The sequence below is a fragment of the Ammodytes marinus genome (genome assembly GCF_949987685.1).
Source record: "Ammodytes marinus genome assembly, chromosome: 2".
In the NCBI taxonomy this organism is placed as follows: Eukaryota; Metazoa; Chordata; class Actinopteri; order Uranoscopiformes; family Ammodytidae; genus Ammodytes; species Ammodytes marinus.
In genome coordinates this window covers 14,819,925-14,844,924 of record NC_137231.1, presented here as the reverse complement: position 1 = coordinate 14,844,924, position 25,000 = coordinate 14,819,925, and the positions used below count along the sequence as shown (strand labels likewise).

Here is a 25,000-nt window from a genome sequence, read left to right as displayed (position 1 = left end):
ATTCGGTAGCATGACATAAAGCAGGAAACATTCAGACAGAGAGCACGGCCTCACACCTGACATTAACATGAGTCTCACGTCCATAAGTGTTTACATCGGTAACCCCCGTACTTCACAAGTCACCCCTATTTAGTATTTACAAGCAGTATATAAAAAACGGATTGAATGGTTTATAACACACTATAATTCTCCGCCCTCAAGATGCATGTTGAAACCTATTGTACGGGGCACACAGATATACAGACGCAAACAGTAACCCACTGACCGACTGAGCTGCACAAGACAAAAGAGATGCAGACAAATCTGATCACCGGTGTCATCTATCCTCATTGTCTGTCTCTCTGTCTTTTCTGCACAGACACAAAAGCGCACATATAAACACTGAGACACACCGCCATCCATGATCTGATGTAATGTACATTTCACATGCAGGACAATATCAGTCTCGAAAAGACAAGATAAGCCTTCAAATAAAGATTCAACCTTCGATGTCTGGTCACATAACAGAGAGAGGAGAAAGACAAAAGCAGACAGCTATCAGGACTCTAATACATACAAGTAAACACAGATGAAACTGCGGCCTCAAATAAATGTATGAGGCATATTACAAATCATCAATAAATCACAAATAATCCAGTGGACCAAATGATTGAAATTCTGTTTAGATGTTTCAATAGAATTGTGTTGTGGCCATGAAAAACCGTATTTCAAATATGTCTGCAGGACAACCACAGCTGCCCTACAGCATTTATTTTCATTTCTAACCACAAAGTTGGCACTAAAACTATTAACAGAAAGATTTGTTGTTCTTTGCCTCTAACCCTAGTGCACTCTCTAGAACTCTGGTAACCCCTATTTAAGTACAGAGTTTCCTCTCATCGATCAAAGTATGGCACACACAGTCTGGGAGCGTGACACTGGTACTGGAGAGCTTACAGCAGGTTTCAACTTTGAACCTGAGGGATGCTCAGTGTGTGTGTGTGTGTGTGAGTGTGAGTGTGTGTGTCTCTGTGTGTGTGTGTGTGTGTGTGTGTGTGTGTGTGTGTGTGTGTGTGTGTGTGTGTGTGTGTGTGTGTGTGTGTGTGTGTGTGTGTGTGTGTGTGTGTGTGTGGGTGGGTGGTGCAGTGTAAATTCACAGTGGGTCACCTATCTGCTCGCCGCTAGCTCCTTGCAAAACTCAATTTCCTCCTGTAACGTTCACAGCTAAGCACTTTTAACCTCTGCAAACCTGCTGCGATGGAGGATACATGTAAAATGTACAGGGGGGTGAAAGAGTCTTTGCGTGTGTGTGTGTGTGTGTGTGTGTGTGTGTGTGTGTGTGTGTGTGTGTGTGTGTGTGTGTGTGTGCATGTAATATTTACTGACTCAAAACACACAGGGTACATTCACCTGTATCCAAAAAAAGGAGTTTGGTTCAGCTATCAGACAGTGAACATGCTGCTGCATCGGTTGACGTACTGGAAAAGACTGTGGAGGATTTCTTAGCGTGTGTGTGTGTGTGTGTGTGTGTGTGTGTGTGTGTGTGTGTGTGTGTGTGTGTGTGTGTGTGTGTGCGTGCTAGCCATAGTAAAGTGTTCCCAGAGAGAGAGTGAAGAGGTATCCACCACACACTGCCTGTGGCCCTCTGGAAGAGAGACTAAACAAGACCTTCCCATTGGGACGCACACACACAGCCCGCAGCTGCAAATGACCTACTACCCACCTCACACACAAAGACACAGACGCACACACACACACACACACACACACACACACACACACACACACACACACACACACACACACACACACACACACACACACACACACACACACACACACACACACACACACACACACACACACACACACACACACACACACACACACACACACACACACAGCCTTTCTGATGATATAATTTCAAGAGAAAAATAAATTAAGTCAATTATCACATGTGAGCTAAAAAACTTACACTCACAAGTAATGTTTCATGATTTGATCAAAGTCTTCCTATCTCATTCTCTTTTGTTTTTCATCCTCTGACCTGTTTTCATCTTCTCATCCCCAAAGCAACCTGTGCGTATCCTGGAAACAGACACACCAAACAACGATCAACAGCTATTTCAACTATGTACATACACAGTACATTTGAACGCATGTATATCCAGATTGTTATATATATATATTGTTTATAGAGGAAAATCAACACTTATTAACATGACAAAATGTGATATGTATTTTTTCCCTTCAAACCCTGTTCTTAGCCCAAATATGAAATGTCATACTGCATGCTCCCCATCGCACACATGTGAATTGTGAATCTTGCAGATTTGCACTACATGCAATGCCACTGGTATTTACAATAATGACAGGACCTGCCAAAAGAAAAATCATTTTAGATATGGTGGAATGCGGAAAGCAAAAAAACATGTCTTAAACCAATGACATACAGGAATAATGATACAAATCATGTGCTATGACTTACTCACAGTGTATGTTTAGAAAACACTTCAAACCTAATGTAAACTGTTCTCATTCATCAGTGTCTTGTGAAACAATAGCCCGTGTGTTTTCCTGGACGAAGCCTGAGGATGAACATATCTTCTTCATATCGTTCTCTGACTGACAAATAAAGGATCCCTGCCAAGAGAAACTCAATGAGACCACAATCAATATACTGCTACAAGGTTTGCACACACACACACACACACACACACACACACACACACACACCCTACACAGATAGGGGATGATGTACGATTACCTGGAGCACATAACAATCAGCTGATGCTCATACAGTATGCATAAGCACACACTCACGTCCTGCGTGTGTACACACACACACAAACAGATGTGCACACCAAAAGACTCTTAATATGCAAATGTTTTTTTTTACAACAGGGACAGCACTCCATTGTTCATCTGGACGAAAAGGGGGGCAGGGGGAGCAGATAGATAGATAAATAGGTCTCTAGATATCTAGCTTGGACCTCAATTGATGAGATTTCACATACGGCAGCAGCAGCAGTGCTGTTAGGACAGGGAATACCACCCCGAAATAATGTTTTCTCTCCTTCTGATCAATTTTTAATTTGGCCTGTGCAGCCGAGCCCTTGGCGGGCCTGGCCCCGGTAATTACGGTGGGTTATTGACAGCTGCCTTCCCGCGGGATGCTATTTAAAAGAGGTTTAACCCCAGAGCAAGTCCAGGCCCCACACTCGCCTTTGAAGGTGTCAAGTGCATTGATCTGAGCTGCGGGATGTGCTGGGACCTTCCCACCTGGAGGTGTGTGTATATACCTGTGTGTGTGTGTGTGCGTTGCTTCCAAGGGTGCTATTACAAGGCCATGGCCAGGCCGAGCATCGTTTGACCCACACACACACACACACGCATGCACGCACGCACGCACACACACACGCACGCACACACACACACTGTCCTCCGGCTAAATCTGTCTGGCTGGATAGAATGATACCTGTCTGGCCTCTGATACCTGATGCCCCAAGATATGCTGTTCACACACTGTACGTACAATGTTATCACTGGGCTACACACACAGGTTAACTCACAGCTCGGGGGGAATTAGAGGAACTAATGAGAAAGGAGGAGGAGAAAGAATGGTGATCGGAGAGATATGCTCACATGACACAACACAGGCATATGCCAGACAGGGCAGCTGATGTTGAAGATGACGTCATCCAGTTAAGAAGAAAAAAAAGAAAGAGGGTGGGCAGCATGACAGAAATTAAAAGAGGATTTCTGTGTTGGAGTTTGTCTGCTTCGCTGCCCCCTTTCAGCCTCCCATTGAAATTCCGGGCAGATACAAACCCCTAGGCTTTTGACACACTTTTGAAAACACCACACCCCCTCTTTCTTTTCCAGAGGGTCTCCAGTGTGGAGCCTGACTCACTATCGAGAGAGAGAAAAGAGAGTGAGATGGAGAGGAGGGGGCTCAGAAGGAAGGGAGGCATTGCAGGGGGTCTAGATCTTGTTTTTGTATTCTTGGCAACTCAATTTAAGTCGTTCTTGAATATTGTGTATCCCTTCTGTGGTTTTGCCTGTGCTTGTGTGTGCATGCGTGCAAATGTATTCCCAGTCATGAGTTTTGAAAGTTGTGTGAATTCATTCATATTTCGAAATGAAAAAAACATACTGTATATATTTAAAAATGCACAGAAAAAGAGATTCAATTAATGAACGATTAAATCAAGCTGAAAACCCAGATGAATACAAATAATTTTGGATGAGCTCAGTAGCTGCTAACTGACGCTGCCTGCAAAATAATACTAAAAGAGGAGAGAGTTTAAGGAAAAAGTTAAGAAGTGAGGTAAAGTCAAGTAAAAGGAAATAAGTGTAATAGCACATTTGAGCTTCCTGCTTCACAACAATGTTGTGTCCGTTCCACATCAGTGACATAGAGGGGCAAAGGCCTCACCACAACATTCATGTGTTGGATTCCAACTAGCTTACAAACTTACAAATACTTTTAACTCGAACAGCGACTTACAACTAATGATCCGCTGACTTCTCAATATTCCCTCCTTCCTCAATTATTCTGACTGTAACCTCACAATCTACATTTGCTCTCTCTCTTTTCTATCCCCCGGCCCCTACAAACCCCATGGCACCCTACCTCTCCACCTCCAACCACCTCTGTCTCAGGATGCAGAGCAGTGACAGGGCCACAAGGTAATGATACAGCTGCCATGATGCAACAAGCAGACCTGTCGACTGTCAGGAATTGAAATCATGAAGGAATAAGCTGTCATTAAGAGGCCCTCTCTCCCAGTAGTGGAGCTGTCAGAACGCCTGCCTCTCTGCCTACACACTCTCTCTCTCTCTCTCTCTCTCTCTCTCTCTCTCTCTCTCTCTCTCTCTCTCTCACTACTATGTCTCTCCTCTGCCAGTCCCGCCCTATTTGCAGTCACTCCCTGGTCCTCCTCTCATGTCTCTCTTCCTGCTTCAATGCTCTTTGTCCCCCTCTCCTTTCCACTTCTGTCCACTTGCCACCAATCGTAACCCCGTCTCACAGTCTCCCCCAACCCGCACGCTCCCCAATTCAAGTTCCTCTTTTCCACCACTTCCCCCCCCCCCACAATCTGGTTGTTGCTGGAGCATTGTTCCTCTCCCCTTTCAACCTATAGGCTATGGGAATGGCACCATTTTCCTGTGCACCGACACACATGAAGACCAACAAGTGTGAGACATACACACACACACAGCACTAACATTGACCTTAACCTGAGTAGTTTGGTGTTGCCTCCCTGTAGAACTCGTTTAATAGAGAGGTCAGTGCATTATCAAGCAATGGTGGCATGGAATTCATCACCAAGTTTTTTGATTTCAGAAATTGATACAATATGTTTTCAGAAAAGGTTTAAATGGTATTCATGTACACACTAAATGGTGTCAACCACTTTCATTAACTCTTTTATTTATTTTACTTTAAAAAATAAATAGATTCTAAATCTTAAAGATTTGAAATAGCATGACCTCTGTCCGATAGGATGCACTGTGATCATGCTTGTGTGTGTGTGTGTGTGTGTGTGTGTGTGTGTGTGTGTGTGTGTGTGTGTGTGTGTGTGTGTGTGTGTGTGTGTGTGTGTGTGTGTGTGTGTCTTTGTGCAAATGTTTAAGTGCATATTTAGAATCACCTGTATCACATTCTTTTTGCAAGCTTATTATATGTGTCACCATCTTATAGCAGCGTGCCAAAGACAGTGATATATCTGTAGACATGGAACATGGTGGATATGGGAGGCAGAAACAGGCAAAAGGGGAGCAAATGGTGTTTAAGAGACAGGATGCCCCGAGATTCACCCTGTGACTGTGTGTGTGTGTGTGTGTATGTGAGTTGTGTAAAGGGGCCTGATTAACTAGCGCAATCAGCTATTTTTGCCATCGGAAGAGAGGAAGGGCTGACTCGAAGTTCCTAGGAACATGGCTTAGAATTTCCAAGTGGTGGTTTTCATACATGTATGTGCAAGCTAATACACACCATACTGTATAATTGCGCTGCATGTTCACACACACACACACACACATACACACACACTACTGCAGTACTTTCAAATGAACCGTATTCTATTTATGTGTGTGTGTGTGTGTGTGTGTGTGTGTGTGTGTGTGTGTGTGTGTGTGTGTGTGTGTGTGTGTGTGTGTGTGTGTGTGTGTGTGTGTGTGTGTGTGTGTGTGTGTGTGTGTGTGTGTGTGTGTGTGCATGCAAAGCCCCCATATTTGCTGAATGCACTCCATTTGACCCTTTGCTTCAGGCTTTGAATTTCCAATCAACTTCCCATGAGAAACTTCACATGAGCTGCACTCGAGGAAATAGATACTTACCACAAACCTTTTTTTGGTAAATGAACCTAATCTAAACATAGCAAGTAAAACAGTAGACCTAAAATGTCAACATTTGACCCATCAAACGTTGTAAATTAAATATATTGAGTAATTGTCATGGTGCCAGAGTTGTCAAATACCTCATATGATGTAGCCAAAATAACTTTGCATTCAGAAATATGGATATGTTGGTGGATACTACTGAATACATGTCAGGTTGGGTGTCTGGTTGAGAGGAAAAGGAGCAAACCCTTGCCAACCATTGACACGTAACACAGTCTTGGGCTTTTTAGGCTGCCAGCTTTTGGCTAATACGCTGTATTTCATTGGCTGGCTGTCTCTTGACAAACTTCCGTGATCACAGGATTCTGCTCTTAATATGGCGTAATGCTTCTGGTGGTGAATTTGTGCTGCCTGTGTTGCCACGTCATAAAATAAATGACAGCTCAGAAATATGAAACTCTCAGCTGTCAATGATTTGTGAGTAATTGATCAAGCATATTTAATTGCTTGTTTGCTGCATGCTTGACAAATTAAGTTAGAAAATGAATATGAATTTACACAATACCAGCTGTGCTTAATCAATACGTTAACTTCTTTCTTCAGATTGTAATGCACTTAAAAATACATCCACACACTTTTACTGACATGACATAATAAACTTCTAACATGCCGGTAATAGATGCTGAAAGCAGGAGTTGACTGTAAATGCAAGGGCCCTTTCTTTTGCAGTGCACACACAGAGTACACAGCCAGTGTGCAGTAAATGCCTGGATGAGGATTTCAGGGTGCAAGAAACACCATTTCTTGTTTACTATGATGAATGAGCAACATTCACACTGCACACACCATGTTCTCTATATCCTAAGGTGTCACTTTGGGCTTTTCTGTGCAGCACAGCCCTGCCGTCTAAAAGTGGAATACCAGCCCAGGTTAACTGTAATTCAAAGTCTTTGGGGGTAGCCAAATCATCCGTTAGCACACACACACACGCGCGGACACACACACACACAGACACACATGGTCCACACGGACACACACACACAGACACACACACACACACACACAGGTACACAACCCAAAACTCTTCTGTTGTTGTACACAGCAGGAGAGGGCTTTACAAAGCAGTGAAAGTCTTTATGGCATTTAGATGGACGGAACGAGGGAGCAAGAGCAGGATCTCCCCTAAGTCAATTGGAACAGCAGGACGATGAAATTACACAGGTAGTCGTGGCCTAGGCTGACGAATGAACACAGCGACGGGGATGAAAATAATAAGACAGGCAGAGAGCTACCTTTTGCTTGCTGACACACAAGCATACACTCGTGTGTGATCGTACAGTGGGGGGAAAATAAAACTAATCTATATTTTACATTGCATTATCTCTGCTTCTCTCCCCAGCTCAGTCCCTCCCCCCTGAATACACAGGAGTACATAGGAATCATGAATCATAAGAATCCATAAATGTTTCATTGTATAATAATGACCGTGTTGAGGTACATGCGTCATTTCACTAAAAAGACAATATAAGCCTCAATTAGTATCATTCCAGAGTATGAGGCTATGTTTGTGCCTATGAATGTATGAAGCTGTTTGGAGTAGATATTGTTAAGCATTGTATATGACCCCAGGACAAAGTTTCCTTTCCCTTCCTCACTTGTGTAAATTGTACAATGTAGTTAAACTTAGTCGGGACGATGCAGTACATCCAGAGTTAAAGCTATGAGTGCACAGAGGAACAGGGAACTACCCACGACCACATTCAAACAACTGGTCAAATACAAGAAATCAAGTATACCAAGTATACCATGATACTTTGCCTCTGACCATGGCACAAGGCCTTCTCTGCCCTACATATGCACGTCTGCCATTCAAATAAACAGTGGTGTGCTGCACTTGTCACACCAATAACCCAGGACCAACCCACTGTGGTAGTGGTGGTCGACCACACTATGAGCACACTTCATGACTTTTTCACTCAGAGACCCAAAAACATTTGCATACCAAAATATATGTCACAGTTTATACTCTGTGCGGAGAAAGGAAAACAACTAGAGGAAAAAGAAAAATAGAGAATACAAATGGAAGGTATTTAGAACTGGCTGTATAATGAATCCTCAGAATACCCGTCCCCCTTTAGCGAAATATGAAGAGAGAAAACACTTCAATAACATGCAACAGAAGAGCTTGAACTACTGTATTATTGCCCCCCTACCTCTATGGCTCTGGTGATGAAGGGGATCTGTGTGCCTGAGTCCAGGTCCTGGTTTATGATGAGCCTCCGGGCCCACTGACCGGCCCGTACCACGCCACTGCCCTGGCACAGCACCAGCAGCTTGGAGGGGTTAGACAAGGCATCTGGGCTTAGGTAGATAAAACTGGTGGGTTCATCTTCTGTAGCATCCACCTAAAAGAAAAAAAAAACGTGTCACTGACGAACATTAGATTCAAACGGCCTGAAACCTCTAACAGGGGAGTATCAAAAAATTGAATATCAATGAAAAGTAAAAAAAATAAATCTGTAATTTAATTTAAAAAATTCAACTTTTGTATATTCTAAATTCAGTGCAAATCATTTAAAATTAATCTAGAATAAACCTACTTTTCAGAAGGTCGACATTTATGTACAATACATCCTTTTTTTTAAATTGGTTTTATGTAATATTCATATATTTTGAGAAACTGAATAGTGTAAACAATAATCATCAAAATTAAAACAAAAGAGAGACTGACATGTTTCACATGCGTAATGAATCTAGAACATATGAAAGTTTCAATTTTTGAATTAACTTTTCAATGCATTTTTTTTTAGATGCACCTGTATATATTAGAGCTCTGATTTCTGCTGTTTGAATTGAGTCACCTGATAACAATAATGAAGAGAAACGCAACACATTTTCTCATTTAACTTGCATGACTTTAAGGAGAAACAGCCTTCTCCTCTGTGGCCTTTGTAATTAAAAAAAAGCTCCTATGCATCAGTACACTAATCATCAATAATCATGATTTGAAAACAGCATTTGTGTGATTAAACCTGAGGCAGAAAGTAATGCAGACAGAAAGGGAGGCTAAAGTGAGTTGTGTGTGTGTGTGTGTGTGTGTGTGTGTGTGTGTGTGTGTGTGTGTGTGTGTGTGTGTGTGTGTGTGTGTGTGTGTGTGTGTGTGTGTGTGTGTGTGTGTGTGTGTGTGTGTGTGTGTGTGCGTGCATGCGCTCCCATCCACACCCCGCGCTTTGCATCCCTCCCGTGTATGCCTTGAAGAATCTCTTAGGAGACAAACACTGTCCATAAAAGCCATGGGTGGCAGCTGCAAGAACTTAATCCAAGCAGACAAAGAGAGCCGAGTGGGGGAGAAAATCTTACCCATTATTCTCTTTTGCTCCCTCACTCCCTCTCCCTATACTTGGCCGTGGTTAATCTTCTTAAAATCTGCGGTCACAAGTTCAATGCCATGCAGGTGGACGGGACCCACCACTAACACACAAATAGACACATACACGCACGCACACACACGCCATATACACGCTGGCGGGTGGGCAGCAGAAAAGCAGAACAGAGCAATTTTCCAGAGGAATAATGAGATAAATAGACCAGGCAGATAAACCAGTAAAAGTGTATGGGGGCTAATGAAAGGCGCTGAGTCCCTGGCTAGGTGATTTATGGACACTGTTAGTGCTGGAGCTAACTCTGCTTTGCTCCTAAACACCAGCGTCGCCTAACACCTTCTATAAGTGCACTCTGAAAAATGATCACAACTTTTATAAACAGAAAAAGGAGCAGGGTTGGATAAGTAGAGGGGGGGGGCAAAAAAAGAGACAAACACGCAACAACAACAAATAAATGGGATCAAGTGTGTGCTCTGAGCCCGGATGAGCTGGGCAAAGAATAACTCTGTGAAGGCATAGCAGAAAGTCCCCTTCAGCGCAAATGAATGCAAAAACAGATTAAGCATCAGCCTGCTGCGCTTCTGCGCCTTTGAAATGACACGTCACAATACAGTTAATTTGTTGAGGAGACACTTTTGCACAAAGGACGTGGGCAGAGGAGGGGGTAAAAGAAAGAGAGGGAGAGAAAGTGAGTGTGATATAAAGAGAGAGAGACAAACCCTGGTAGAGAATGAGCAGAGCTGAGCTGACTTTTCACAATCCCCCTTTCTTTTTTTTTAAACAGGACACTCAATATCATAATCACACTGTGAAGCCTGGGTATTTACGTCAATTTTCATTTTTAATACTCCCTTTAATCTTCAAGGGGCATGAATCAAAGAGGAAAATGCCTCTTTTCACTCTCTGGGTACTTACTGGCAGGATTGCTTTAGTCATGTTGCACTTTTTTTCCAACTGCTCATAAACATACTGAGTGATGATCTGGAGAGAGAGAGAGAAGAAGACAGAAAACACACAGAGTCAAACACATTACATTGATAATACAGTCTAATGCAGTTCATATTTATACATTGCTGTTGAGACAAATCCATCCAACAATAGACAACTTAAAGACTATGTGAACAACTAATAGCAGGCACTGTCTTGCTTGCAAACAGAATACTATTCAAAACCCCTGTTTGCCCTGTGGTGTGTGTGTGTGTGTGTGTGTGTGTGTGTGTGTGTGTGTGTGTGTGTGTGTGTGTGTGTGTGTGTGTGTGTGTGTGTGTGTGTGTGTGTGTGTGTGTGTGTGTGTGTGTGTGTGTGTGTGTTGTTGTGCGTGTGTGTTTTTGTGTACATGAACTACTTGAAAGGGTCGGGATTGTACTGTGTGTGTGTGTGTGTGTGTATGTGTGTGTGTGTGTGTGTGTGTGTGTGTGTGTGTGTGTGTGTGTGTGTGTGAATCACGGTGCAGTTCTAGTGTTGAGGTTGTAAGTGCCAGGAGAGGATATCTCCTGTACAAGCAAAGAGGCTGATGTAAGTTATGTTTATCCCCGCAGCCACAGCACTAAAGAACCTTGTATACCGAATCATTCCACCCGTGGGCCAAGCCTTTCATGGTTCAGTGACATTAACAACTTTCTTTTCCATTTTCCTCCGTTTTTCTCTCCTTCTTTTCTTCTCCCCACGTCCTACTCAGCTGAGAACAGAGAGACGGCGCGTTGGAAGAGATTTACATTTTGTATCACTTGGTGAGAAAAGGACAGAGAAAGTGGTGATAACAGATGACAGGGCACACGGCCGCTGGCATTGAGCTGTGTTGAGAGTTTAGTGTTGCCGGGATGATGTTTCCCAACATATGCAGTGACAGGCTCCCTGTCCTGTACATGTCACAACAATAGAATGATAGGCGGATGGACCACAGGGGAGAGCTGAATTGCATGCAGTCCCGCTCTGCTGTGAAGTCTCACTTTGGTTAGCTTTTGAAGCATCAGCCTTACTAAATCAAGAAACCAAGGGCCAGTGGTGGCGCCACAGCTACAAAGCAACTGACTGACTTGACCACAAACGCAAAGCCCAAACACAAACATGGATCCACCAGAGACTGTCACGTTGCATAACTTACGGAGAGTGGGAGGATGCTCAGATCTCATTGTTAGGTGAACAGGGGGAACACTGTAGGTTCAAAAGTAACCAGTCAAAAGAAACTTAAGTCTTATTAGTGTTTGGACAACATTTCTCTTAGTTCTCTAGAGAAGTGAAAAACTCTCTCTGCTGAACATGGCTAATAAAAAATGTGAAAAATGTATGCGATTTCTTTTGGGCCATTATCTGCTGAGCTTTTGTTAAAATGTGTCACACACAAAACATTTTCTTTGGACCACTTTCTGAAATGTCAACCACCATGGGACATGCACATCCCTAAATTACATGTTGCAATCTCAAAACATTTTTTCAAACCAATGAATTGGCATTTTTACACCGGCAAACAAAAGGCCAAATTCACTGGAAGAAGCGGAGAAAAGGGCATCTCCAAGTCAAATGTGAATTCTCATGATAATCACAATATTGCCATGCTCTTTAATACCCGAAAGAAACTCGATGCTAACTTGATTTAGTGCTTATAAAACAACATGCATGATTAACAACAATACACACCAGACAAATATTAGCCTTATGACAGCCAATCAAAGGCCAGCAGACAAACCAAATGAGATGATCGATTCCACCATTTTACCCTGTGAAGGAAGAGGGGAGAAAACAAACTAGAGAAGCTCAAACAACCTCACCTCACCACTACCCACCAAACCTCCGCAACAGCTAATTCACTAAAATGTCAGCCGGTCTGATGAAGACTAAAATGATTCCGGGCCTCAGTATGCTAGTGTTTAATGACATCAATAAGCCTCACAGGAAATTTCATTTGCACTGCGTTATTTGTTCAGTGCCTCAGGTGGCTGGAGAACCATCTGATATGGAAAAAAAGAGAGGCCGATGGGAGAACAAGAAAAAGAGAGAAAAAGTGTGCAAGAAATTCAATGTTTGAATCCATTTCCTGGATGCTGTAGATCATAAATAAGGATCTCACATTCAAGCCTGTGCGCTTAAGTTTCCCAATACAAACTGCAGCCAGATGACCTTTTCAGGAAACATATTTAAGATCAAAAGTAAGACTTGAAAAAAGAGACAGCATTCCACTTGATCAAAATCCCAAATGTCTTATAAGACAAAATGAGATAGAGTCAGAGCAGAGAGATGCTACACACAGAAACTCACTAACATGTCCTGATGCGCACAAACACGCACAAGCACAAGCACGCACGCACACTCACAAGCACGCACACACACACACACACACACACACACACACACACAGCCAGCCTCCTTCTGTGTGGGCCTCTGAGGACTATGTCTCAGCAGCTGATCAGTACAACAAGAAAAGCCTCTTTGTCACCTAATTACCAATGTGTTATTAGTGCTTTAATGAAACGCCTGCAGGTAGCAACGCTGAGTGCCTGCGTTGTCGGAATGGGATGACAGCAGAAGCACGGTGACTGGATTCAGCAAGAAATATTAAGACACAAAGAGAAGGGAAGAAATAGGGCTGTTGGAGAGAAAGCAACCTACTAATACATACATACTGCTACTACATATGCTAACAAATATTTAAAAAAATATAAATAATATACACTACCGTTCAAAAGTTTAGGGTCACATTGAAATGTCCTTATTTTTTAAGGAAAAGCACTGTACTTTTCAATGAAGATAACTTTAAACTAGTCTTAACTTTAAAGAAATACACTCTATACATTGCTAATGTGGTAAATGACTATTCTAGCTGCAAATGTCTGGTTTTTGGTGCAATATCTACATAGGTGTATAGAGGCCCATTTCCTGCAACTATCACTCCAGTGTTCTAATGGTACAATGTGTTTGCTCATTGGCTCAGAAGGCTAATTGATGATTAGAAAACCCTTGTGCAATCATGTTCACACATCTGAAAACAGTTTAGCTCCTTACAGAAGCTACAAAACTGACCTTCCTTTGAGCAGATTGAGTTTCTGGAGCATCACATTTGTGGGGTCAATTAAACGCTCAAAATGGCCAGAAAAAGAGAACTTTCATCTGAAACTCGACAGTCTATTCTTGTTCTTAGAAATGAAGGCTATTCCATGCGAGAAATTGCTAAGAAATTGAAGATTTCCTACAACGGTGTGTACTACTCCCTTCAGAGGACAGCACAAACAGGCTCTAACCAGAGTAGAAAAAGAAGTGGGAGGCCGCGTTGCACAACTAAACAAGAAGATAAGTACATTAGAGTCTCTAGTTTGAGAAACAGACGCCTCACAGGTCCCCAACTGGCATCTTCATTAAATAGTACCCGCAAAACACCAGTGTCAACATCTACAGTGAAGAGGCGGCTGCGGGATTCTGGGCTTCAGGGCAGAGTGGCAAAGAAAAAGCCATATCTGAGACTGGCCAATAAAAGAAAAAGATTAAGATGGGCAAAAGAACACAGACATTGGACAGAGGAAGACTGGAAAAAAGTGTTGTGGACGGATGAATCCAAGTTTGAGGTGTTTGGATCACAAAGAAGAACGTTTGTGAGACGCAGAACAAATGAAAAGATGCTGGAAGAATGCCTGACGCCATCTGTTAAGCATGGCGGAGGTAATGTGATGGTCTGGGGTTGCTTTGGTGCTGGTAAGGTGGGAGATTTGTACAGGGTAAAAGGGATTCTGAATAAGGAAGGCTATCACTCCATTTTGCAACGCCATGCCATACCCAGTGGACAGCGCATGATTGGAGCCAATTTCATCCTACAACAGGACAATGACCCTAAACACACCTCCAAATTGTGCAAGAACTATTTAGAGCAGAAGCAGGCAGCTGGTATTCTATCGGTAATGGAGTGGTCAGCGCAGTCACCAGATCTGAACCCCATTGAGCTGTTGTGGGAGCAGCTTGACCGTATGGTACGCAAGAAGTGCCCATCCAACCAATCCAATTTGTGGGAGCTGCTTCTGGAAGCGTGGGGTGCAATTTCTCCAGATTACCTCAACAAATTAACAGCTAGAATGCCAAAGGTCTGCAATGCTGTAATTGCTGCAAATGGAGGATTCTTTGACAAAAGCAAAGTTTGATGTAAAAAAAATCTTATTTCAAATACAAATCATTATTTCTAACCTTGTCAATGTCTTGACTCTATTTTCTATTCATTTCACAACATATGGTAGTGAATAAGTGTGACTTTTCATGGAAAACACAAAATTGTTTGGGTGACCCCACACTTTTGAACGGTAGTGTATATATATATAATATAATGTGCAATATCCGGCTTCGCGTCAGGCCGAACAACTGTGGTATAATGAGCACGTTCCACAGCCTGTCGTGAGCTATTGGTTAAATATGATTCCGTTTGATAAGACGGCAAAGTCCCCGACTGCGGAAAATGTACGTATGTTTTCATAGACAGAGCAGTGAGTGAATGTTTACGAAACATTTGTTACCGTCTGTTACTTTTTTCTCTCTGTACTACAGCAACAAAGTTATTCTTTATCACGAGGAATAACCATTGGAATTCCATTTGTCTGCGAGGATGGCCCGATGATGATGTATCCTCTGACAACAGCGGGCTTTCTACACGGTCATTAAAGCAATGGATGGTGGGACAGTCTGACACAGAGCGTCTGCGGGCTGAGGTCACCTCTGTGTCTGGCCTTTGTTTGTGTAGAGGAAGCGTTGTGGCGATGGAGCAAGAAGAGAAGGATCAGGGAGGAAGGAAGGGACTTAGATGAGGGCTCAGTGGGAAGAAAGAGGGAAGACAAGAAGGGAGAGACGGAGAAGTAAATCCCCAGCAGCTAGAGGTCCGTGCCAGCTCCCCACTGCTGCGGTGAACAGCTGAGCAGAGCCAAAGCGATGGACGGAGGGATGGACGGCGAGAGTAAAACTGTACAGTAACGTGGCCTTGAAAGGAGGCCATTGAGTGGGTGGGCTGTTTCATCAACTCCGTTCTAAACCTCTGTTCATCCCCATAACAATTTCTCCATCACTCTCAATCACACAGCGAGCCAAGGTCTTAATGAAGACCACTGTGGCTGCAAGTCAATATGTTTTTTTAAGTCCCCACTAGAGAGAGAGAGAGAGAGACCTCCCACATTATGTGTGTGCACTTGTATCAGTTTATGCGTGTGCATGTGTGTGTGTCCTTGCACTGATTAGGACAAGTCATGCCTGGTTTGGCTGTCCGGACCTAAGGCGATAAGCAGGAGATCATCTTTTTCCAGGCACACAACGGATATAGAGGTAAGAAGGAGATGAGGAGTGAGGGAGTAGAGAATAAGGTGAAAGAAAAAGCTTAAAGACTATTTAAGACAAATTTAATTCCAGTCAGAGTGAAATATACAATATATGTATTAATGAAAGTAAACATGAAAATATGTTATTACAAAGTCTCTCTTTGCGTCTAGGTAACGTTTATTTGAAACAGCAGCACACTTTATACACATACAAAAGAAACACACACACTCACACACAAACACACACACACGCACAAACACACACACACACACAAACATAAACAAACACACACCTCTTGTCTCTCTAGTCCAGAGCCCCCTTCCAAAAGCCACTTAAGCCAAAGAAACAAGGGAGCAAGAAGAGGCATCAAAGCTGTTTATATAATGAAACTGAAAGAGCTGTCCTATGCCGTATCACTGTTTGCACCCAGGAAAGCATTCCCTCTTCTCCAGAGAATAGAGGAAGAAAAAGGAAAAAAGAAAGAAAATCCCCACGAACAATGCAGAGCACAACCACAGCGGCAACAACAGCAAAGCATACTTAAAGAGAGAGAGTGTGTGTGTGAAAATGAGAGAGAGAGAGAGCATGAGGCAATATAAAGGTTGTTTATTTTAAGTCATCCATGTGTACCAACAGAAAGTGGTATTAAAATAGAGCCTATTGTTGTGAATTTGTGATCTGTCAGTGCGTGTGGGGAACAAAGAAAGAGAGAGAGAGAGAGAGAGAGGGGTATAATTCCCATGAGGCCTATGTCATTCTTCTGTCAGAGGAGAGAGAGAGCTCTCCAGGGGAAGAGAAAGTTCTCAGACAGACTGACAGACATACAGACTATTTACACTTAGCATAGATATCCCTCTCTTTCTCTCTCTCTCTCTCCCTCTCGGCCCTCCCTGCACCTCTCATCCTAATGGCATCGTAATGACCTCCTCAGGTGTTAACTGAGAAGCCGGCAGAGGTCTAATTCAAAGCAAAGTACCGTGTGCCACCGTGGGTGCCGGCGGTAGTGACAGATGCCAGTGCTGTAACTACCAAGCCCTTCTGCCTTTTCTCTAACACCCCCTTCAGAACCCCCACCCCCCCTTGCCCAATTCTCCTTCTCTTTCATCAACTCTAATCCACCTCTCCCACTCCCTACAACCATTTTTTGGTCTGACTGTGTCTTCTGCCTCCTCTGTGCTCTCAGCAGAAGCTACAGCGGCAGTGTTTAAAGTGTTTTGGGAATGGAGACGTGATCACAGTTAGTGAATCCGGGCAGACAGCTGTCATTTATAGTGCCTCTTTATAGAGAGATATCCCATTAGCTTTCCGACAAAATGGTCCACGACCGGTATGGGGCCCTCCTGATGCTATAAGTACAGTATGGGAGGCGTGTCTCTGGGGTTTCCACTTGATGCAACACTTCATGATTGCACTATGACTTTTTTAAAGCTATGGAAAAACACAACTAATAATGGAAAGTAAATGTGTGAAAGTCACAAAGTCACATTTCCTGGCCTTTGCGAACAGAATTGAGCTTTCTAAACTTTCTACTTTTTCTTCAGTTGCGCTTTTAAGTCTCTGTGTATGGATGGACATGGATGTAACAGGGCGGACACAGATTGTGGTTCTGTTTATACTACACTGGGTGTCTGCTTAGGTAGACATTTCCACACATGCGCAGTGGTCAGGCACGGTCCATGTGTAGACTCCATTTTGGCTGCACCTGCACTTAGGCACAGACTACAGAGGTACACTGGCAGATGACATAATCTCAGAAATGCATGATTTCTTCCAAATGAATAGCAATGTACGCTAATCTAACTCTTCTAAACAGTATCATTTTATCCAAGTACGTAATCTAAAGCAGTAGACCACTGACTCCCCGCAGGTACATGACACTAACCAGCTGACAACTGACTCTCTGCAGGGCTTCTCCACAATATGTATTTAAAACTGTTCCATTTTGCTACATGTATTGGTTGTCCTAAGACTAGAATCAAATGTATGCAGATGATATTGTAATGTTTAAACATTAGAGGTATGACATACGTTTATGAAACATATCATAGAGCAGGTATATATGATATAATATAATAAACTATTACAAAATAAGCTAGTTGTTATTTAATAATACCAAATAATTAGTCTTTTGACAAGTGTCTTGCTCAAGGGCACTTTAGCAGGGCCTTAAACTTTGGCCAGCTGGTCACTGCTTTGACAACACCCATAATATAATATGGACACAGAGGGAGATACAAAGAGAAAAAAAGATAACAGAGAGAAGGAAGAGAGTGCAAGAGACAGAAAGAAAGAGAGAGAGAGAGAGAGAGAGAGAGAGAGAGACAGCTTTCTAATTCAGCCATCTGGCTAGCTTTACTTCATTATAATATTCTGACTGTGTGTGTGTGTGTGTGTGTGTGTGTGTGTGTGTGTGTACAAATGTGTAAGTGCCTTCCATTCCACAGATGCAGGCAGAGCAGAGAAGAATCCTCATTTATTAACAGCTTAATAGAGCTCCATCTGGGCCAGACCCTATGCTCGTCTTCTATCAGAGAGACTCATCACGGAATCACAGGAATTAGACTACAACTGACACCTACACAGGCGGAGGTGACCCTGCTGCACTTAGCAACACTGTGCAGATATCACACTCTGTAATACTGCCATTCTGATAAATGTCAGAGCCGAGGAGGGATAATGTCAGAAACCCCAGTAGCCTGTGAGGTTTTCAGTCTGGATTTTATATAATATTTTAGTTTAAATATGACACTACAGAATAACAAAAGAAAAAAAGAACACAATAAAGAATGCATTAGACGAAGGCCACGACTGAACAAACTGGGGTTAATGGGAATAACACAGAATAAGACCCCCTTACCCAGTGCTTAAAGTCTTTATAGAGTGCATTGAGAACATCAAGAGACATTTCAGATATATTATGTCTTACTTATCCAGAGACAGACAACCATAGATGCCCATTCCTATGTTATTGCCATACCTTCAGACCGACCAGAAAGACATAAAAAAAGGCATCAGTAAACGGACCCTGGGTAAAAAGGAAAAATAGCTATATCCCTCAAATGACATAGCTCTCTCTTAAATGAATTTAGGACAGATAGTTAATAATCATGTGCTCCCTGTGGACATTCATAGGTACATTCAAATAGTTAAGTTTGTATAATTTACTCATTATTTTATTGCCCAGTTTTTCTATCCCAAAATACAACATGGTGAAAGACGCTGCCCATCGCTCGCAACTAGGAAATAAATAAATCCCTTGTGCACCTTTATATCATTCCATTCCATTCACTATGAATTTCAATTTGTCAATATAAACAGGCCTACACAATTGGCTGTGGTCTAACTTTATGGGTAATAGTTTTACGCAGGTGTTGAACTGCAGCCTAGTGACCCAGGCACAATTTTCCTTCCACGCATGTGTACTGGAATATGGCCTATGGTTTCCAAAAAAAAAAAAAAAACTCTCCACATCATATCATGATGAATATATGGGAAACATTTAGAATTACTTTTTATAAGATGAAACAATTATCCACAGCTCTTTCTGGAGCTTGTTGGCCATCACACCAACATCTTCGTTTTCCCTCTTTCTATCTGTCCATCCATTCAGACGAGGCTGAAGTGCAAATTGGACATCTGGTGCTGTGATGTGTCTGACAATACAGCAGCCACCCCCATCCCAACCCACCCCAGCCTCCCCCTCCCCCCAGTCCCCTTACACACAGGTACACATACACATAAAAGCACACACATGCACAGAGTCCTCTAATATAGTACCATACGGAGATAGACACCGAAAGGAAGAAATGAGGAATGCATAAAAGCATTAAGACCAGATATAAATGAAGCACAAGGCAATATTAAAAAGACAATATACACAGACACACATAAACAGGAATTTAAAATTATAATAGAAAGTCAAATAGAAGTTTAATATAACAGATAACAGTAGCATACAAATAACAGTGCAGCTTAAGTGCAGTGCAAGATATATAAATGATTAGTTCCAAAAGTAACCTAATTAAATGCAATGACAAACAATAGAGTCTGAAGTCCTGATTCAAAATAACTGAGAGATTAGAACAGACTTCAATTTAGCAGGGAGATTGTTCCAGATATGTGCAGCAAAAGTTGAATGCTGGACTGTGTTTAGTGTTGATTCTCTGGACTGTAAGCAGATCTTTCCCAGACAGACTGAGAGGTCTGAAGAGTTCATGAGGGAACAGCAAATCATGAATGTATTTTGGAACTCAACCATTCTTTGCTTTATAAACCGAGAGTGCAATTTTCAAGTGAGTTATTTTATACACCGGTAAAGGTACAGTGTAAAGATCTGAGAAGTGAAGTGATTTGATCCACCTCGTTGGTCCTAGGTAGGATTTAGCAGCAGTGTTCTGACTCAACTGCAGCAGTCTTATCGACTTTTTAGAGACCTGTAAAGACAGCATTAGAGTAGTCAAGCTTACTAGAGATAAATGGAGCATTTCCAGAATCCTGCTCCGACTTAAGTCCTTACATCTTAATATATTCTTAAGGTGATAGTAAGGTTTTGTAATGGTCTTAATGTCGACGTTAAAATCATTACTAAACCAAAAGTTCATCCTTGGTTTCTGGTCTCTGACGTCCCTGAGCACTGGCTTCTAATCTTTTATTTCAGTTTTTCATCAACATCAAATCCAGTTCCTTGATCTCAAATCTCAGTTCAGTAGATGTATCCCTAAGAGGGGATCTCGGGAGAAAGACTCATGAGAAAAACTGTTGGTGACCTTGCTGACCATCTGTCTCGTCAGCAAAGGCTGGGAAAGCTGTTCACTCTTTTCGTTGTCTTTGTTATCAGCAGGTTTGGTGTTACAGAATGTGCTTCGCTGAGGTGGAGGCAGACAACGTGGCTGTGACCGAGGAGTACGTTTAATGTTAGCGTTAGCCAGTGCTTCCATTTTTATCAGTGACTCCTGAAGAGAGTGATGGGCGGAGGAATTAGGGGACTGATCCATCGACGGGTTATCAACATGCTGATACTGGGGGCTTTGATATTTTGTGTCCTCTGGCGCCAGGGCAGCTGTCCCTAAGGGCTCATCATCTTAGGTCTGGCCAAAGGGGGTCCCAGGGAGACCCAAGAATGGTACAACAGTACTTTGACTGCAGATCCACTTGAGTGTAGGCCACTTGCCCCGAAAAATACCAACATCCTTAAAACAGACTGAAGTTATCAGCCTGCTGAACTTGTTGAAAGCTATTTTAATCATTGGCAGTGTTTAAATAATGAAACATGTACGTAACAATTAATTGAAATCCTGCTTTTGCACTTCTGATTGCTCTCCACAAATATGTTTGGAATAATGTGATTCGATTTTGGATGCTTATCAGTTGAGGAATTTTCTCTGTTGTGTCACAGACCATGCAATGTTTGAATTGTCTTACGGCTTACGTTTCTTTTTCAGCATCTCCCAAAAGAGTTACAAGTTAAATGGTATTTTTTAAATTAGTTTTTTCCCCCTTAGATCTACAGGAGCCTCTTTTCTTAACCGTGTCAAAACTTCAGCAGCTGTCTCCACTTCTGTCTCATGGAGATTTGTTTAATGGTTGAAACCTGTCTCCCATTTGTAATGTTAGGGTGCGGTCTGTGGCCTGTTTATGCCCACCTTTGGCTACCCCCCAGATGTCAATGTCTTAGGGGTCAACATTGGCTGAATCCACACATTACAGTCTTGCACTTATCTTGAGGTTGTGCCCCATGATTATCCCAGCAGGTAAAACAATCTCATTCACAGCACATGACATCTTACTGGAAGAGCATTGTGGGGTTCAGAAGACTTTTCTAGCTCAACTATCCTTGTCATGAGTGTGACGCTCCTCTGTAACAATTTATGACAGTTTAGTTTGTGCACTTTTTCTGTAGACACACATACGCATTCCACGGCACAATTCCGTCAGTAGTTCACATAGTTAGTGTTCAGGTCGCATTAACATTGTGGGTAGTAGGAGGCACTTCAAAATAGATAATTGCGTCCCAGAGTTGTCATAAATGACCTTCGAATGAATCAGTAGAAATAGAAAAACCTCTGTTAAGGTTTTTGAAGTTTGAGACACGTATGACAAAGTATCAAAAGTAACAGCTACAAGCAAGTGAGAATGCATTGGGAACTGTAGCAAAGCAGGAAGCAGCCATCAGTCCTTCAGAGGTACGGAGGAAGGGAGGGTGAGAGCGAACATCAGGGGGGAAATGATGATGCCAGTCCATTCATACAGCCAGGGGCATCCACACATGCAATTCTACGTCCTTGGGCCAGCTCACACAGCTCTCATGCTGAATTGTGGCTACTTCTCAGATCGTGTCGCAGGTGTCGAAAGGAGGACATTGGGTGTAATGGCGTGGTTTTGGCTCATAACAGGCTGGTCTTCATAGAAGCATATCCTACAATTACCATCATAAGGTCTGACAAAAGTCTTTCATCCTGCATAATGCATAAATAAAAGAGGGTAATGAGAGGGAAGACTCGACATATACGAACAATGGCGTGGAGGGAGAAATTCAAAACACACATATAGCTGCATGTGTTGGCCAGACAGGCGCAGAGTAATAATGAATGCAGATACGCTTGTGTAACGCACTCTCCATAAACTCACACGTGTAGAGGCTGACTAGGCAGCAAAGCCCACTTTAACAACCAAAGGCATGCAATTCAGTAGTTGTGTCTATTTATAATGTAGCATATTTCTTAGCAGCAGAAACAGTTTATTTGTACTTGCAAAGCTGTATGCGGTACAATATTCATTTTCTTGAATGATCTGTGGCCTAAAAACAACAGACAGATAATACTGCTTATTCAGGTAGTGCTCCTTTCTTCTCAGCCAGTAAATCTCCTGTAGCACAATTCATGCAGCAGTATCTGTTCTCATTACAAAAGTGTGTATCAACACTGATTGACACAATTTCCTTTTTTCTTCTCTAAAGAAGATGCTTTTGTCATTTTTTTCAATCACAGTATGAATAAAATTTGCATACATACTGCTTGATGATTTGTCTTCCTCCAAATGTCTGCCCCCCCCCTCTGGATGCCTGAGTTCACTTAGTTTAAATGTCTGTGTGTTCTTCCGGGCCTCTGCTTGCATGCTACCAAATGTTTGTTTCTAACAGCCTTTTCAGATGTTGGTAGTTTGTGTCTAAGCAGGCGAAAGAGAAGAAGGGGGAAAAAGCCTGTACAGAAGGCTGGCTCTCAAAGGAGCTACTGTATACCTGCAATAGGAAACAATAAAAACACCCAGGTAATCCCACAAACGGCTCTATCAATTTGCTTTGAACTTCAAAGAATGTACACAATTAAAAGCAGCATAGCAGGGGATTCAAATAAAAAAAAATGATTACAAAAGAACATTTGTCTCATTATCTTAATGCATATATGTGCCTGTGCTGTTACTGTGAGAGTGAATTAAAGATGAACTTTAGGATAGTGTGTGTTTGGGTATGTTGTGATTCAGTTGTTGGACAACCACAGAACTTCATAAAAGCATTGAGGAATTTCACAAAAATATGCCGGCAGGATTGTAAAGCTGTAGGTATTTCATGGAATAGAATCCTTGAATCGAAAGCCCAGAAGTACCCAAGGCCTTTCCCAACATATACTCTTAGCACTATATACATCCTATCAATTAGTATTATCATTACTCCATCTATAGGCTGTAGTAAAGAACTATTATGCACATCCCTTCATCTACAGTCAAGTTCCATACACAGCAGTCTTGCGTGTATCGGCAACAGAAAAGTCTATAATGTATGTCTGCATGTTGTCACAGAAATTGGCCATTAAATAGTTTCTGTATATACTGGTTGTTGTTTCTACGTCCTGCCAACTGGTTCCTTCTTTATACTGCCTCAAAAGGTGTGGTTGAGGATTTATTTTTCTTGTGAGGAGGTTTGGGTGTCCGAGTAGCAGGCTCAGTGCCAGACCCAGCATCCATGCTTAGGTTAGAAGATTTCACATCCCATTTCGGCTCTTGCTCAGAATCAATACATCAGTTCAAAATTCCACATTCCATAATTGGTCTGGGGGTTTTGCAACAAATTTGACCTAAAAAAATCAACTCATACCTGAACTAAGCTGACAAGTAAAGGATGTAATCCATGGTCTCCATCTAACTGCAGCAGACCATGACCTTTAAAATACTTGCACGTTTCCCTCATTTTAATCCGACAGAGGCCTGCACCACAAGAAACAACTCTGTTAAATCGTTCTGTGGCTAAGGCATTTAAGGTTATAAAAAAGCAAGTTGCAACTCAATTCATACAGTTTGAAATGGAAGAATGTCCCAGAGCTCTATAGCCCCTTGTATCCACAAACAATGGTTCATAACTTTTTTTTTACTGAGACTTGAAATTTAAATGATCTGTATGGGTATTTAGAGGTGAATGTATGAATTCCACTCCGTCCTACGGCAATATAATAAAACATGTTGCAGGTCCCATGTGTGATAAAGGGTTACTGTCTGTTTGCTCTCCAAAGAATCAACAAACCTTGTATCATCCTGGTATCTCATGTTACAAAAAACTGGTCAAGACAGAAAACCCTAATAGACCCAGAAGCTGAGGCCAAGGTTTCTGATAAAATTGCCTGAATAAAGCTTTATAAAAAAATAATAATAATAATTGTTTAAAAAATGTGTTACCTCCCCAAGAGCTTCATATCGTTTCTGGTTCCAGCGGTGGAGATCCTCTCTGGCATTGAAAACAAAGGGCTCTCCTGTTTTGATATGTCTGAGCTGGCCGTCTGTAGGAGAAAGATGGAATGAAAGATAAACAAACAAAGAGAGAACACATCTGTAAGGATACCTGTATGGCTGGGCAGATGGGGGTAGATCAAGTAACCCCTCTTGACCCCTCATTTTGTTATTGCTTATTTTCATGTTTTTTTTTCTCCCTCAGTCTTCCCCTGTTGGTCATCGTGTTCTCTTGCCCTCCCTCCCTCAACCATCCCCATCTGGCAGGTACAAGGCCAGTGGATGCAGCCATGTTC

At 42.3% G+C, this 25,000-nt stretch overlaps 1 protein-coding gene across 1 annotated transcript in view; it reads right to left on the bottom strand.

The window, feature by feature from the left end:
* arb2a (ARB2 cotranscriptional regulator A) overlaps positions 1 to 25,000 on the bottom strand; it is a 269,788-nt gene that overhangs the window by 238,844 nt on the left and 5,944 nt on the right. The window contains exons 4-6 of the mRNA XM_080047168.1: positions 24,654 to 24,754; positions 10,626 to 10,691; positions 8,541 to 8,732 (exon numbers count right to left, since the gene is read on the bottom strand). Coding sequence (XP_079903294.1) covers positions 8,541 to 8,732; positions 10,626 to 10,691; positions 24,654 to 24,754 — 359 coding nt within the window. The remainder of the gene's footprint in view (positions 1 to 8,540; positions 8,733 to 10,625; positions 10,692 to 24,653; positions 24,755 to 25,000) is intronic.